The sequence below is a fragment of the Tubulanus polymorphus genome, chromosome 2, assembly GCF_964204645.1.
Source record: "Tubulanus polymorphus chromosome 2, tnTubPoly1.2, whole genome shotgun sequence".
NCBI lineage: Eukaryota > Metazoa > Nemertea > Palaeonemertea > Tubulaniformes > Tubulanidae > Tubulanus > Tubulanus polymorphus.
In genome coordinates, this window is record NC_134026.1 from 2684472 (window position 1) to 2702982 (window position 18511).

Here is an 18511-nt window from a genome sequence, read left to right on the forward strand (position 1 = left end):
GATAAAACGTCCCTGTGATATTCTCGGAGCTACCCTGTTTGCTCATCTTTCATACTAAAACAAAACAACATTTTGATAAATTTTCATGTGACATCGAAAATAAACAAATGATATCCTGGTTGTGACGTGTGTGTGTGACATTTTGACAAAGAATTTATGGTAGGCTAAATATTCATGCTTAAACTGTGTGTGTAAATAAGTTTTTTGACTTGTTTTTTGGGGGAGGGTTCTCTTCTGGGCAGTGATTAATTACATAATTAATCCAAATTGAAAGTTGGACGTTTTTTAAATGTTGAAGCTCTTTTCTGTTATGTACACTTTGTATTCAAATTTTCAGAAGTAAAGGAAGAAGTCGAGTTGAATGTCAATATTCTGATGCGTAGTATTATGTGCACGAAATGTCCTCAATACGCAATAGAGTATCAACCGATGAAAATACCAGTCTTTTATCAAATACGAGCAGTAACGCTGGTGCCCCAGCTACCGGTCAACGCTTGATTCGTAATGGGACCGATTCCAGTCCGAAGCCCTTCGCGAGAAAATGCGCGTGTGCAGCTATCCTGGCTTCGAACACTTTGGAGCGTCTGGCGTTTTACGGCCTGACGGGAAATTTCATCCTTTTCCTTCAGCAAAGTCCATACGTATGGATGTCGTACAACGCTACGAATGGACTGTTTATCTTCATGGGTTTGACGTATATGTTATGTCTATTCGGAGGATGGCTCGCCGACACGTATCTCGGTCGATGTAAATCGATATGTTTGTTTTTCCTGATTTACATTTGCGGCTACATTTTCATGCCGATTCTCGGGTCGCCGTTGGATTGGGCGACAGAGAACGAAACGACGAAATTGCCGGCTATTTGTCCGCACGGTACGAACAGCTCTCCCTCGTCGCCTTGGATCCCGCTGTGCGAAGGCGACGATTGTAATCAAACCGAGATCGTGCAAAAGTACGGTCAAATGAAGCCGGCATATGCGGAGAATTGTTCGTGGGTCGTGTATCTTTCTATAACTCTGATGGCTATTGGTTGTGGAACGGTGAAAACGAATATTGCTCCGTTTGGAGCGGATCAGGTCAGTGAGGGGTTAACTGACCGGTGATATAGGATTAACTCTAGTTGTCATTCTCTAACAATATAACGTAGTAGGCCTAGGGGAATTCGTACATTGTCCAGTTTTCAGACTAGAAGAATAAACTGAAGTCCATTATTGTATAAAATTATAACAAAGTCCATCTTTTTAACGACCAGTTCTCAATACTTACATCAACATCTTTCTGAAAATGAATATGCTGATTTTAACACAAATTCAACTCATCCATTCATTATGACACGATTTTTGGTCTCAATGAATCGGTTTTTGACGAAGTTTCAGTAATTGTCATCAAACTAACTGAGTATGGTTCGATTCTATTTCGTAGGTTCGAGGCGGCGGACCTGAAACAATGCGAGGATTCTTCAACTGGTTTTACTGGTCTGTTAACATCGGCTCGTTGCTCGCGCTCGGACCGATCGCCTTTTTTCAGCAAGAATTCAGCTTCTTCATCGGTTATATCATACCCTGCGCTTGCCTCGGATGTGCGTTGCTAGTGTTTCTTGCAGGTGAATAAAAATCCCAATAAGAACGGTAAAGTTGCACAAGTCTGTCTTGATTTGTAATTGTCTTTTTTGCGAATTTGTTCTAGGTTTACCTTGCTATTCGATTAAACCGGCGACTGGTAGCATAATCGGTAATTGTTTTCGTGTGTTATTAGAAGCGTGCCGAGTGAATCACAAAAGACTGAAAACCAACAGAACTATGTACAGGTATGTCATCATCTCCATCATCATCATCATCATCATCATCATCATCTCCATCATCATCATCAATTGACGGATCCATTTGAGGCTTTACAGCCTATTAATATCCGCTTCGATGACTCGCTTTAAGTTGCCATACGGCAGTAACCCAGCTTTCGCTTGGAAAAACAGCTTTGATTAATCTTGATTAATTTCGCTTTCAAGACACAATTTACCCTTGTTGTACTAGGGCAGGCCTAGTAGTAATATACCTGATTACATTCTCAGAAAGTTAAATCATATAAAAACTATTAATTACTCCGATTTTCGAGAATTTCATGATTCATACTGTTACTGAAATCATATCTGTTGGAAATAAAGAGAAGTGCGCCCATTACAGTGTGGTACTCCAGAGAAATCCGGCAACCTCCATTATAAATCAATATGAAGCAATGATCCCGTCCAGTTCTCATTCTGCCAGGGCATTAGGTTGTCTATTCAAAGTAAACCCCCTTGGGGTCCCTTTTTGTCAGTTTCCTTTCTTTACTATGTAGAAGTACTTTCTTAATAACATTTTCGTTTTGCGTAATAGTGATGACTGTATTTTGCAGTTTTTTGTAAAGAAATAAAACTTGTAATGATAATAATCCCGCACTAGCGAGAAAGATGAAGTCCGAAAAGGCTTATGATTTATTCTTTGACGTTTTGACTATAACCTAGTTGGAAACTTATCGGTCCTCATCTTTCGTTCTATTAGTATGGGATTCTCTATATATCGTCACAACATGGGCTCATAGTGTTTCATCAATCTTTCCTTATAATTCAAATATTGTCGGTAAAAACTGTTTGAAATCATTGCAGTATCACTGAATCGTCTAGTTTCGATGAAGCGGGATCGTGTATAGATTACGCTAAAGTTCGCTACGGCGGAAGTTTTCAAGATTCGGTTGTCGACGATTTAAAAGCCTTGTTGAAGATCGTGCTGATTTTTGTGACAATGATACCGTATTGGATAGTTATCTTTCAGGTAGCGTAACTTCTTCTTGTAGCTGATTCAATTGATGCTAGATTTTTTATGAACTAATCGATTTTGTAAATTTCAGATGGAAACTACATTCCTTATTCAAGGTTTACATATGCGTTTGAGATGGGGAAATATTCCAAACGAAACAATAGATCCCTTGTCTAATTCAACGAATCCTTTCCCTCCGAATAACAGTTTTCAGGTTTGATATTTATTCAAAATCCATTTCTTATCATTTATTTCTGTAGTTAAATTTGATAACATTGACTACCGATATAATATAGACTTAATATAAACATTAGGACCTTTTTGTGGATTTAGTCTAAAATCATAGCAATGGTTTTAGCTCTATGTAATATAACTGTCTATTTTTGTATTCAGTTTTCGGCAGCAACTCTCTCTTTATTCGATGTTGTGGTCATCATTATTCTCATTCCACTGATGGATAAAGTATTGTATCCATATTTCGACAGAAAGGGTCGTCCGCTGACGTTATTTTCTCGGATCACCGTGGGTATGGTGTTCGCAGCAGTTTCTATGCTTGTTGCTGGTATCGTTGAGTATTACAGACTCAAGATTTACTGGCGGAACGATCGTCCGAATCCAGTTAATCAGAAAATAGGTAATCTACTGCTATCATTGCTGCTTGATACCTTCTCTTAATGAACTTATAAACATGATTCGATTCATTGAATATTTTTTTTAACATGAATGATTTCAGGTAATCGCTGGTACTTTGCTGCAGATTTGAACATTATGGTTCAGATTCCTCAATACACTTTGATCGGTATTAGTGAAGTGTTTGCCAGTATAGCAGGTGTGTGACGCGAACAACTAAACAAGGTGCATTCGCTTGAAGTAATTATATATCTTATATCGAACATATTTTCTATTTTGTAGGTTTGGAACTGGCATATTCACAAGCTCCTCGCACAATGCAAGGAGTGATAATGGGATTTTTTTGGTTTTTCTCCGGAGTTGGTAGCTTTTTGGGAACGGCGATTATGCAGTCATTCCAAAACGTTTGGTTTTTCAGTTGGGATCTTGGCGATATCAATTGTCGAATACCGTGTCCTCATCCACACCAGTCGAAATGGTGTCACGAATGTCATTTAGATAACTACTTCTTCGTCTTAGCCGGAATTCAAGTGTTTGGAATATTCTTATTCATTATCATCTCGTACAAGTTAAAATTGTTGACAGTCGTTACTAAGATACATGTGCCAAATTCCCTGATAAATAGAAGGTCTTCGGGTGGAAATGTTTCTGTAAGAAGTAGAAGCATCGGCAATTCCAGTACCATTAGTTACGGGTCGTCAAATTTTGAAATCTAACCTATCTAGATCATTGATGCCTTTTGGGTTGCTTTGATTGATTGAGATTTACAATTTGACGTTTATTGTATATACAAATGTATTTTTGTAATTACATGTACGGTTTGTATATGTAAAACAGCTGATAGTTGTTCTATTCGCTGGTTTTAACTGGGCTTATTCTTAATAGTTGTGCAGCATCGCTTCATTAAGGTTCACTATGACTTATCATGTATAGATAGATAGATATTCATGTAATCAATGCAACGACTATCATTAAATATAGTGAACGTATTACGATCATCGTTAATGCTAAATATCAACTTCGATTACTTTTCATAATGGTGCTGTAAATTCTGTGATATCATACGATGTTTAATTTTTGAAAGATCGAATCTTTCGATTTTAAAGGTAATAACAAGCTTAAATTAGGTAATTTTGATTTACGAATTATTACGAGCATTTTCTATAATATAATGCGCTTTAATAGCTAACAGTTCTACAGATCATTCAATAACTGTAGTATATATTATCAATAAAATTGATATATGTTTATGTATTTATATATTTGTTCTTTCTATTTTTGTTTACCATTCTGAATATCTTCTGTTCGTTAAAACGGATCGATTGTTCCACTATGAAATTATTCTATTTGGAGTGAAATTCTAGGTTCGCGATAACTGAAAAACGGTTATATCCAAGGTTCCGCTGTACATCATTTGGAGGTGTATCCTAAAACCTGGAATTCATGCGTCAACAAGACTTGTTCCGGCCAATTCAGCACTTCAGAGAGGAAAACCGGAGGAATAACTGAGGACATGAACATGTTGAACACAAGTCAAAAACATGTTTGAAATATTTATTGTGAAACAAAGTTTATTGACACCTGTCCACTATGCAAAGTTACACAATGTTAATTAATTTATGTATTTAGATATATATATATGTATGTACTACATAGCTGGTTATAGTAGTATGTAAATATATAAACAAAATAAAATAACAAAACTGTATATAATTGTGTACAGTACAACACCGCTAACACGTCTCAAGAATTAAAATATCAATAAAAAATGTGCAGTATTTATTTATATCTATTATCGTGCACTAAAGTCTTATTTGAAGTACAACGAGGGTATTGTTAAGATAATAGGCTGCAGACCGTAGATAAGTAGCAAATCAAAGCCGGAAACATTTAATAACATGACGATTATATCAGTAACCTGAATAAGACAACCTTATAATATACTGGTCGTTAACCTATACCAAATTGGTATTGATACAAATTATGAAATACAAATGACGGCGCACGATATTCTTAAACGTGTTTGTTTCTAAATACATGTAGTCAAATTTAATAATCTTCGTAAAAAGATGAACAGAAATTTTCTAAAAATTATCAGGTACTTAGGGAATAAGCTAAAAATGCTTAGGAAAAAACACGGCTAGTGGGGTTTCTAGTTTATCAAATGATTCTCATTCATCAGGGCCGCACCTAGCGGGAGGGCAGTTGCACCCTCAAGAAATTTTGGAGAAGTTCCTTTTTTGCAAATATTTTTATATGCAATAGAACTGCTCTTCTTCGGGTTTCTCTGCCCCCTAAAATCCAAATGCAAGGTAAGGCCCTGAATTCATATCAAAATTTCCAATTCGACGCATCGAAATAAAAACTAGAGTACAAGTAGTACAGCACATTGCTGATAGTTGTCATATGAGATTGAGATTAATGAAATTATACATAAAAGCTGTTTACAGGACATGTATATGGTATTCACATATGAATGATTTTTTCACAATGATTTATATTTCTATTTTACAACAACAATTGTTAAAATAATAAGCAAATAATCAATCGAATCATTATATGATAACATATAAAAACAAATCTATAAAATCTTTCGTAAAATTTTTGATTATTTTCATCAATAATTCATATTTTGACTGGACGCAATCAACTGGTAATTGTTCGACTAGGATTTTGAATCAAGGTCTAAATCTGAACATACGTACTACTCGATATTTTAAACATTGTCAAAATCATATTTTTTAAAAACGGCTACTTTTTCATCATTTTACGAATCGTTTAAATAATTTTTGATCACGGTAACTGAATAAAAGAATGGTAAATGCAGTGAGGAATGAAATGTCTGAGAACTTAATGACAAAATGAGGTAGTTACTAAAAATAAATATAATCGAGTTTGGTAGCATGGGTGGATAGAAATTAGAATTCTCGTAATAAAATTATCCTATTTGCGTGCCGCTACGATAATGAAATTTTTAATTGCACTGAAAAAACTGATCACAGAAACTTTCAAGCCACAATATAAACAATTAAGCATACAGAGAGACAGATGGTTAAAAATGTGTCACAACATGTACTTATTTATTATCTATATCAGTTTAGAAATACAGCAATTCATTATTGTTCGAATTCATCAGTGGTTGGTTTTATTAAGACAAATTATTGTTTCATTGTTAAGAAATAATGAAAAACGTTTCAATTTCATAAACTGCTGCAATTCGAAGTGACTAGCTTTGTAAAATGGGCCCAGGTTATCATTGGTTTAGAGGAGGAAAAAGGCTTTTCTGGATACATGTAGTGTTAACGAAGGGCTTGGTGTATTGCGCTTTCGATTTTGCATAAATGAAGATGGCACTATGAACTCATTAAGATTCTAATGTCACTGTTACAATGGTAAAATCTACGTAACATGACCTTTAACAGAGGAAATTGAGATCAAATGGTTTTGAAGTTATCAGTCTTTCTTCTAGAACTACTTATACATACATTCGTTTGTCAACTACCCAAGTTCTTCTACACATTCAAGTAGGGTTTACTGCGTAGTTTTTATTCTAAGAAGAATCATGTTCTACTTATGCAAACATTTAACAGCCAACTATTCAGTACATAGCGCTCAAGTTGTTGATAAATGCAGTAAAAATACACAATAATATTAAGGTGTATACATAAGGATTACGTATGTTCTCTATAAACTCATACTTAGGTTACAAGTACAAAAAAAGCCACAGAGTTCAGATATCCTTATCACAAAAACATAGATGTGTTATTCAGAGCGTCTCTGGTAAAATGCAATTATGATGATGCATGTATGTCAACTACCGTACTGTTAGAATTTAATGACAAATATTTTCAGCTAGGGTGACACCTGTAATGTCTAAAAGAAAAAGTATGCAAGTATTTGATGAATTTCAATGAAACAATTTCCTTTTACGCATTTCAAGTTTTTTTTTTACAAGATAATGTTCTCTCTCGCCCCAAACATTTAGCGGTCGTGGGAGTAGTTATTGTCTGGTTCACAAGGTGACGTATGAATTGCCGACATGCTGCTAATTCTGGCCTTAGTGCTACCATGGAGGTCCACGTTCAATCATCTTAAGATCTCATATATTAAACTAATCTCATTGGCGTTAGAGCTGATATTATTCTCAAGCCGTTGATTCCTTCAAATTGTCAAAGTACTCCATTAACTGGTCATAACTCATTCCCATCGCTTCGTAATCCCATTCGACTTTCTCCGGGTTTTCAGGAGGATTGTTGTTGCTTGCCTCGGGAGGTAACGGGTTCGTAGTAATGCGAATACTACACTCCGAACCCTTGTACGTGGAAACATTGTTTTTACTCGCTCCACTACCGGAACTACAAGTGGAGTTACGGTTGCTCTGCGGCTGCTGCGCCGGCAGCTGTTGACTGGTGTCCATCTGATTACCGTTAAAGTCTGACGGCGGAACGAGAGTCTGAGAACAATGCGTATTCACATGGTTTCTCTCTAGCGTAGCTCGGCCGATCCAAACCCAGTCTTTCGCTTGGGCGATCGGATCGTTAGCGTTGTCTTTCGGTATTCGTTTACGTCGGTAGCGTAAAATAAATACAACGCAATACGTCAAAATAACCGTAACGGCTACACATACTAGCCCCAGTAAAGAGTACATACCAATCTCTAATGGTGACAGCCCACCAGCACGGCGAATATGCTGCTTTCGGGCTTCTTGAACCGCGCTGTTTTCAGAATCAGAGGAGAGTTCGTCGTCTTTCTTAATCGAATCGACGTGAAGATCATTTCTATCGGATTTCGATTTCGTTTTCGGCGACTGTTTAACCGTAATGCCGGGATGCGGACCTTTCACGGAGCCGTCGATGTGAGGATTGTAGCGCCACGGATCGCCCGGACGATTGATATTATAATCGTCATTCAGTAAATATTCCTTACGATAAACATCCGTCGAAAAATCGTTGCTGATGTAAACGTAATTCGAAGCCAGGACGAGACGCACGTTTTTCTTTTCGCAACGCTTATTCACCTTTAAACCGAGCTCTAAAGATTCGCCTTTACCTTCGCCTACAGCGGTTATCTGTGGCCTGTCATGGGATAGCGGTAATCCGTGTATCGACGTTATATGTCCGTTCAAGCTTTCGACCGACAGCTCATAATCTTCACGCGGCACTTCGTGTAGCGGGAAAATGGTTTCGTCGTTGAAATGGATGAAGATATCCAAGAATCCATCCTGAAATATGATAAATGGCAGCCGTGAAATAAATTTGTAATGACAATCATTAAATACATGTAATGTATGATAATTTATTCAGCCTTAAATCTGTATGAAATATGCTCATTAGATTTACGTCATATACAAAAAGAGATCAGACACTAAAAGCATTTGATGAACAAATGGTTTCGAGATTAGATTTAAAATCAATTGATGGACTAGATTTGATTTCGATTAGTCGTCCATAGTAGTGGGGCCGAGTACGAGAAAGCTATATGCCCAGCTGAGACTTCTGGATAGATAAACATGGGTTGATGACTAGCAAGGATTGATCGTTAGATCTAAAAACTCTATTGGATGATTCATTTTGCACCAATGACCGTAAATATTGAGGTGCAGACCAATTTCTTCAATATACAATATCTTCAGTTGGGTATATTGACATTGCATCCATACCTGATTTTTACGTCGAAACTTGGCTTGAGGAACGACCATCATCTTATAAGTGCCCGGTAAATCTCGTAAACGTGAAATTTTGATGTCGACACTGGAAATGACTTTAACGTCTAAACGTTTGATTGACACTTTGTCACCGCTGCTCACGCGGATCTCCTTCGCACCAATCACTCTATTTGATGAAGAAAGAGCCTGGAAAATAAATCACGCGAAATGATTAAACAAAGCTGTGTCAACAAAATGAAAACTCTCATATCATCTTCAGCATCTTCTCAGATATTCTTCCTCGATTACTCATTTCTCAGCATCGAGACACCGTGAAAATCTTAGCCTTAGATATTCTTCGTGTCCTGGTTATTTACTTTTCACAGGGTGGCCAATTCCCTCCATTTACAAATTCCAAGAGTTTTCCCTGATTTTTCCAAGTTACAAAATTCCCCGAGTGAATCGGCAGGTGAATGGAGAAATTTCTTGGTTCAAAATTGCATAGATTATTCATTATTCACAAATCACATTTAGATGAAGAAACACGCGGTCAAAAGCTCCGAGATTCCCAGAATTTTTTAAGGTTTTTTGACAAAATTTCTCAAATTCCTTCAGTTTTCCCGATTTTTTTTCGAGATTTCAAGTTTTCCATTATCTTATACACCAGTACTGACCTGTATTTCCGCACGGCCTTTCGTTAAACCTTCGACGATATTTCCGCGTAACCTCGCTATGCGATTGTCACTGATTCGTAATCTGTGTTTTATATGTTTAGTTATATCTACGAGCGCCTTACGATGCAACCAATACATAGATTTGTCGTTCTCATTGATCGTAAATTGAGTGTACACTTTGATAATGGCTTGTTGATAACGTAATCTGCAGCCGAGTTCATCAGCTTCTTCATCCGAAGACTTTTCATTCGTTGCGTCGAGCGGCGATTTCCATGACTTGATTTGACTGAGTTTACTATCGGATACTTCGATATTGACCGGCACGACCGGTACCCAGACGGGGATTTTCAAGTGGCGCAACAGACCGGCGTGTCGTACGTAGATAGTCGCGTTCGATGAACCGAGGGTCTCCTTTCCATCGACGAATATCTGATAACAATTCAACGACACCTGAACAAAAAGAAGTGTAAAAAAAATTTATCTAATTAAAAGTTTGAAAAGACACAAGGTTTTGAACTCTCACTAGAGATCACCGTCAGGTTCAGGCAAAGATCACACCTGACGATGATCTCTATTGAGAGTTTGAAACGTCGTGTCAGTCTAAACGAAGAGTGCTTTGCTCTCAAAAATATCTCATAGAATTCGCAGAAATATATATATCATTTTCTCACAGCTCTCGATCGAGATATATACCTTCAGTATGCCGTCATTGGCTGAATCACAAGTGCTGAACTTAGTAATATCATCGACGTGTCCCGATCGACGCACGGCGAATACTTTCAATGGCCATGCTTGTCTACTTCCACTCAATATAGCAGTATTCAGAATATTACGCACCTGAATCAGATGAAATTATATCTATCGATATTGATCGCAGACAGCGCGAGCGATCTGTATGATTTCCACGTACACTAAACTGAATTTTCTTTCGATTAAATGCAACAAATTCTAGGCATTTTTTTTCATGCGTAAATTCAACGGTTCTAAAATGTTAAGAAATTTAGGTGTTTTCCATCACTGGATGTTAAACCATGACATTTTGAATCGAAAGCTATGAATAATTAGTTTTCGACACTGAACTGATTACTGATCTTCCACTGAGAGAATCGCTTAATTTCTTCACTTCAAAATAATATGGGACTTCTATTTTAGAATACTCTTCATATTCACCTTGAAAACAGGTACTATATCATACGATTCGGTCATCGAGATCGGTAAATTGACGTTAGCGCGGAAACGTTTTCTAGTAAGAGAATGATCGGCTGGTTCGTATTCTCCTTTCCATAAAATACGCCCGTCCTGACCGCTGAATATGAAACTCTCAACTTCAAAAACGGCGTCAAAAATTTCCTGAATTCTGAAAAGACGCGAGAACATAGAAATTCAGTATAAACATGATAAACATCTCGGTAGGCATCTCAGTAGGCGGAGTAACCGCAAGGATAAAACAGTCTGGTGTTTTTATATTTCAAGTGAAAAACAGCAAAACCTACAGATGTTTATGTTCGTTTTTTTTAGGAACAATAAGAACTCCGGGAAAAATGCGTAGGGTCACGGAACCTACAGTGTTTATAGCCTTGCCTTCATGTTATATACAAAGTAGCGTGATAGACTAATTTGATTAGTCTATTATTTAAATCATTCGGTAGCATAAACTATAACACATATATTCATCAAGTTTGAGGTTTGTATTATACATGAAGATACATCTGGATTAAAGACAATGTCATTCTAAATAAAAAAAAGGATGAAAATATTCAAGTCATCACATAAACATATGATTGGCGTTCTTATGAGTGTATGGTACAGTTTCATTGGATATTGATTTACTGATGAGAAAAGTTTATTCGAATTTAATTGAAATATAGAAGAAATTGAAGCGTGGTAACCTAGTAACCACTGACGAAGCTGGTGGATCCTCGCCTGCCATACGTGGAATCTTCTATTGCAAAAGTAGCACTGCAGGGGAGGGGGGTACCCCTTTAGTTAATCGTGTACTATCACTATTACGTCAGTAAGTGCTCACATTCTTGAAAAGTACGCAAAGAGATGAGTTGAAATCTGTTGAATCATATAAATAAAATCATCCGATCAAAATGAAGATTTTGATGTCGTTTTATAATTTTTTTTGTCGGGATACTCATCCTAAACTAGAAACGGTCTAGTATACATTATACCTATACATATTCTGCTTGTATATAAGTATGAAACTGATATAATGCGTCATAAATAAACCTGAAACTAAATAACTAATAAATAACTAATACAGGTGAATACTAACGCTAACGCTAACGCTTTATTTATGTATAGCTATTTCGGGAAGGAAAAACACATTTTCATTGCACCGGTGGGGACTAAACGAGTTACGGCCTAAATTTGTTTATTGCGGTCAGGTCTGTTGTTTTCATCGGGCGACTTGTCACGACAGACAATCACAGTAAGACCAATGGAATCGTAAAACAAGCCAATATAAATTTACAGACTAATAGGTAGCCATCCATATGCGGAGCCCCGCGCACATCAGACAGTTGCTATAGCAACCTACTGTGACTCTTTCCTCCCTCGCCGTTTGTTCCTCAGACTCCTGAGCGCAAGAGAGCAACAGTAGCGCGCCAGTTAATAAATTATTCTATTGTATACGGCTAGGGGTCCATATGCTTTTGAAAAAATAGAGAGCCTTTTAAGTTCTATATGAATGGCAATATCCGTGCTACTTACATGACTTTTGTCACCAAATTCATAGAGAATAAACAGTAAACCAATGAATGCTTTATTGAGACACTTCGCAATTTACATTCAGGATAATTAAAAAGGGAAATTTAAGCAATCAAATAGAGGCTATCAATGCTAGACAGGCTTCATACATACATTGTAGTGAGGCTGAGATAAAAAAGGAAACACTTTTTCATCATAGCACATCAAAACACCAATCATCAAAAAAAAATAATTAATTTCGAGACACCAATAGTCAAAGGTAAGCACTTTTCGATAGAAGTAAGGTCCTTCTAAGCGCTTTTGTAAGGCAAAAGTAATTAAGTGTTACTAACAGCGATTGCCCTAATGCACGACATAAATCTCGTCATTTTATGACGACTGGTCAATATATACATGCGAACAATAGATTAGAAGTGGAGGACAGGCCATTATAGACGATACATTTATACAGGCACTGATAGCGGCATAACACAAAATTGTCCAAAAAATTATCTGGCATGCCAAAAAAAGCACTTTTCTGCACTTGACTATGAATCCTGTACGAATGTGGTCCATCCTGTTCTACATTTACGATATTATATCAGTTGCAGTGGAGTCAACTGATCTAGAGATACCTTTTACATTTCTTTATATAAAACTTCGAAGGTGATTAAACGTAAGGCTTGATAAGCATTTAGCTAGTTAGAATCACCATCTGCTTCTACAACAGTCTAAATGAATACTAGTCGAGAACAGCTTAGATGAGTTAAACTGCCGGTTGTGATTCTACTCGCCCCTTCGCCTCGTAAGGGGTTCCACTCTCGCTCCAGTAATAATATCTAACTCCTTACTTTACCGCACGGCGAGCTATAGTTTTATGAAGATATAAATGATAAGAGTAGACACGCGCGGTTTAGGTTAGCATCCAGGTGGGGAGAGATCATCTGTACAACACGCCGAACCATCCCCCGAACAAGTGTTTTTAGATACCCACACGAGGAGCTGTTGCTGTTGTTACTGCAGCTGCTGCTGCTGCTGCTACTAGTGAGGTATAAAAATAGCGACCAAAGAGTCAAATTGTTTTCCGTAAACGCAATTAACCAATTTCCGGATTACTACAAACAAACATTATTGAATCAACAGTTGACTAATAAATAATCATCATACATGATTTTCCATCCGTATAATTGGACGATTAGCTTCTGAATTTTTAACCACTTCCAAACGTATATAATGTATACTGATACTTTTCCCGTAATGATAAGCATTATAAGCTCATTCTGAAGCAAAACGACTGGGGTAACTTTTTGGACCTATCCTTCAGAGGGTATAACCCACTATATGGATGAATCACTGGATATTAAACCGGTGAACAGTTTACCGATAGATACAACAATCATGGAGGTTGTTATACATATTCTCAACCCACGACTAGTCAATAAGCAAGCACGTAGGCACTGAACAGGGTAAAGTGGACCGAATGGCATTTAAAGTTGGCATCGATTGATACCTGTCATATAGTAGTACAAACAGGTGGGAAGATGACGATGTTGACGGCAACAGTGAATACAGCACAGCTCAACTTGATTTAAGAATTACGTTGTGACACAACGATACGCACACACGCACACGTAAACCAATATCACAACGCAGATAATCGCATCCAATATCATCACTGACGATCAAAGATTATCCAACAAGTTTCCCGAGGACCTGAGAACTATTGGAATGCAACGTGACTCACAACGCAATTACATAAATGACTCAATCTTCAGGTTAGGCTATATAGCTGGAAGCAAGTCGCGCGTAGATTGCAAGACGTTCGTTCGTTCGTTCGTTTCGTCGGTCATCGATGCGAGACATCGGTCTCAGGTGGACTGGAATCGATAGACAATTCGCCGGCGGGTAATACGATTAGATCGGCTTCAAATTGACGCGAATCTAATTTACAAACTGATGATATCAAACTACACAGCAAACTGTGTACGACACCAACAGGCATCCTGTATTATAACTGACTACTGATTCTCATCCTTTACAGGCGGTCCTCCCTACAGATCAGTTATTCCTGAATGTTCTAAAGGAGAAAATTTAGAATTTCGAGGAAACTTCTACATCACTTTCATATACCAATTACTGTACCATATCCCAGGTACTGTTTATCTTGTTCGGTGGTTTTGAAAGCAAGTTTGTAAGCAAATTTTTTTCATTACCAAAACTTGATTTCTAATTTTGTAACCACCTAATTGTTTAAAAATATCCTGGTCCCAACTGTACTGATTTAGGCGTAGTTTACTGCAGAACTACAAAAAACTAGACATCGATTTCTTATTGTCTATTTCTCAAAATTAAAAGGAGTTTTTCTGAAATGGTATCACTTTTTTGGGAAACCCTGGTGCATATGATCCCTAACAAAAAAAATCCCTAGCAAGCTTTTCTGAAGCTGACATTTGGTCGGTCTAATCCAAAAACGCTGGTTTTCCAGTTTTACAGGTCATAACAATTCAGCTTCTGACTTAATGGCGCTATGATTAACAGCATTAAACAACCGATATATTACAACGAGCCAACTGAGAACTGCAACTGGGTGTATGTAATATACAGGTCTAAAATCCCATACTAGTGATGAAAAATAAAGTTTGAAATGTTTCCTTAAGTTAATAGTTTATTCCACGCTATTCGTCTATACCCTAATACATGTAGTTATCTTCATGAATACTGGAGATCTTCAGCATTCCTGAAGATGACTTCTAGATAGTCGAAACATCGAATAAACTATTAACTCAAGGAAACTTTACAGACTTTATTTGTTCATTGCTAGCGTGAGATTTCTCGTCACAGCACGGACAGACTGAGTGTTCCATCGATGGTTATGTATACCTGTATACAGAGGAAACAGTATCTTATTTCAATCAATAACGACTGATGTCAATGAGTTCGTGATTCATAAACACACGTCATCAAAAAAACGTCATATTAATTATAGATGAGAGTGAATGCGGCATCTGCCCTTAACATCGGAAAATCGATCATCGTATTTTTCAACTATTTCAGTTCGACAAATAAGCATAGATAATATACGACTTGAAATAATAGACGCTCGATATAAACAACGCGAGTTAAGCGCATTGCCTGCTTTAAGGTGATAACAGCGACAGATCTTTTGTAGTAAAAGGAAACTCTCAATTCTTCGCAGGATGTCCGTATCGCTATTCCCGACTGATGTTGTCGTCATGGTTACTGACATCTTTTATCGCGTTGATTACATATTCCGTCGGCTGTGTTGTGGGGGGTGAAAGCAAAGAACAATTCCCCCGACGAATTTCAGACCGACGCGATTTCGAAACGTAAAAGAATTCGCCGACGATCGAATCGACCGCCGGTTTTTAATTCGAATCTATCTGGCATTTACAGTTCGTAATCTACGTTTCTCTTTTCAGGCGGTGAAATTAAAGAAAAACCGTTAATCAAGCAGAAGGATCGGCTGAGTGAACTATTTATATCAATACGACGAAAGAGTAATAGAGCTTTATTCATCGACTCTAATGACACTATTAAAAGCGGCTCCCACTCTTGTTTAGTATGAATCTATTAAAAATCGATGTATTTTCTATTTTACGACGCCCAGTCGCTGTTTTATTTCGAAAATGTCTTGTTGACATTTCAATCATATCGATTCGTACGCAATTTGCCAGTAAGATACGGCAAATGTAAGAATATTATCCATGGGAATCGGCATATGCAAGAGAGAGGAGAGGAGAGAGAGGAGAGAGGAGAGAGATAAATCCATTAATCGATATAAGAGAGCAACAACAGACGTAAAATGAAACAGTTCCCATAGAGATCAAGGTCTTACCTCGAAGATTTCGTGTAAACTTTATCGCTTCTAACTGATGCAGTTACGAATCCTCCGCGCATTTTGTTGTTGATATTACTGTAAACATCCCATCGATCGGCATCTTTCGGTACGATGCTTACTAAATTTATTCCGTGCCGTGTCTTGATCCTGTAAAATGGTTAATAATCAACGATGATGATGATGATAAATAAGAAAAGCCCTAAAAGGGATCTTATACTTAGGTTAAAGGTGATCTACAGATGAAAATAGCAGAACTCAGGTTAAATTTAGCCCATTAACAGGGCTCCATTTTCGCAGTATCCTGAGAAAAATATATTTTTTGTAGGTATTCTAAAACTTGAAATGAAAGCATTTTATATCCTGACAGGATACAAAATATTTCTGATTTCACCATTTGAAGTGGGTCAATTTAAAGGGATACCAAACTTTGGCATGGCAGGATACCGACTAAGGAGGATCTCGTATCCCAAGAAGATATTCTCTTAAACCTTGAATAAAGGAGTGTCTTTACCCTGAACTTCACGTTGGTCGGAACTGGTCGATTCCCTTTAACATAACTAAGGTAGTAACTAAACAGGTTTTCTCACCCGACGATGATCTCTAGTGAGAGTTCGAAATGTCGTGTCATCTTAAAGTTTTGATGAATCAATTCTTGGGTTTATTACTTTAAAATCTGAACATATTGAGTTTTTTAATTCATTTTTTTCAGTTCATAGCACCTTGAGTCAATATCTAATGATAACCAATAATGAAAAATGATAGTCTTAAAAACTTACCGTATTCCGAACTGTTTCAGCGACGACTCGGCTTGTAGTTTAACGCGAGCGTGAAACCTCGAACCCGGCGATACCGGCTTCTTCGGCACGTAAATCAAAATATGCGGATCTTCTCGTAGTTCGAGGTAATCCATGTCATCGGCTTCCAGCTCGATCTTACCCAACTGTATTTCGTTCGGGTATTGTTCCGAGTCGTGCGTTTTACCCGGTATGACGTAATTACCGGCGCGAGTACACTGCGAATTCTCGCCGATCGGATAAAACGAATACGAAACGTCTGCCAAACGTTTATAGTTATTCGTCCACCAATGATCGGGAATCGTGATCGCGGCGATGCACATATCGTGTTTATTACTCAGTATACAAGCCGATGTTGCGTGCTGGATGTTCCAATGAGCGTGAACGCGTAAGCACCATTTTAATTCACCTCCGTCGGCCGTTTTACTCTTGTCCTTGTGCGGAACGCTGTAAAGATGGCTACCGTGACATAACACTCGTAACGTCGGGTTTTCCCGGCGCAACGAATGCGAAACGATGTGCGCGCTGATGTCGAATTTCTTCAACGCCGCGACCGGGATCGAACCATTCACGCGACTTGTGTCGAAGAAGCGATTGAATATGGGTCGTTCGGCCTCGTATGAACCGTACTTCGCGTGGATCGTCGTAAATGGTGATGGTTGAGTGATGCCGTAATGTTCCTCCAATAGTAAAGGATTGTTGAGGTTTGACTGGGACGTCAAAGGTTTGATGAAATACGCATCGTCTTTTTGGTTAAACGTCAGATCCACATTCTCAGCCCAGCCTGGAAATACGTAGCAGAATATGAGAAAATTATTTTTACGAAAAATTTATTTCCTGTTATCGTAATAAAAAGATTGGTTAAATAAGTATTTTTCTAGAAAAAAATTAAATGGCATAAATGTTAACAATTAGCATAGCAAATGTCACTGATAGCTTACAATGAGAGGGCAAATGATATTGATCAAAGAATCAACTTACCTTCATTGACAGCGATTAAGATAAAATTTAAGAACCAAAGTACGTAAATCATCTTGAATCCTGGTTATTCCTTCATTTATCTGGTATTATTGTACTTAACATCAACACTGGTTTTAAATTCCAACATTTGAACAACGAGATTCCTTAGTTTTTACTCTATTAAGTCATGGTGATGAATGAACATATTTCAGCATCCTCTAGTCATCACGACAACAGCACTGCTGCAGCGCCAGCATCATTGTGATGAGATGGGCGCTACTTTTTCATCTCATTTAAAGATCTATCCGCTATCTATCTCTATAATTAGTCTGTCTGGACATGAATTGGAGGTGCAATTTCGGTGGTCGGCCTTTTAATTTCTCACGCTGGTCACGGTCAAAATTTTGAATAGAAACTAGCGTTTGATTGACAGGCAATTAAAGCAAAGTTAGGTTCCAATCAGT

At 37.6% G+C, this 18511-nt stretch overlaps 2 protein-coding genes across 2 annotated transcripts; one reads left to right on the top strand and one right to left on the bottom strand.

The window, feature by feature from the left end:
• Positions 1–46: 46 nt before the first annotated feature.
• Positions 47–4619, top strand: LOC141898636 (solute carrier family 15 member 4-like). The gene is made up of 9 exons (XM_074784653.1): positions 47–159; positions 338–1076; positions 1423–1603; positions 1687–1807; positions 2642–2807; positions 2884–3006; positions 3186–3426; positions 3526–3621; positions 3705–4619. The coding sequence occupies exons 2-9, from the start codon at positions 399–401 to the stop codon at positions 4136–4138; spliced, it is 2040 nt and encodes a 679-aa protein (XP_074640754.1). The 5' UTR covers positions 47–159; positions 338–398; the 3' UTR covers positions 4139–4619.
• A 389-nt stretch (positions 4620–5008) lies between these two features.
• LOC141900435 (transmembrane protein 132E-like) lies at positions 5009–18311 on the bottom strand. Its single transcript, XM_074787330.1, has 8 exons — positions 18069–18311; positions 17070–17871; positions 16291–16440; positions 10911–11097; positions 10434–10577; positions 9741–10190; positions 9082–9273; positions 5009–8643 (listed from the first exon to the last, which is right to left on the bottom strand). The coding sequence occupies exons 1-8, from the start codon at positions 18118–18120 to the stop codon at positions 7567–7569; spliced, it is 3054 nt and encodes a 1017-aa protein (XP_074643431.1). The 5' UTR covers positions 18121–18311; the 3' UTR covers positions 5009–7566.
• Between the last annotated feature and the right edge of the window lie 200 nt (positions 18312–18511).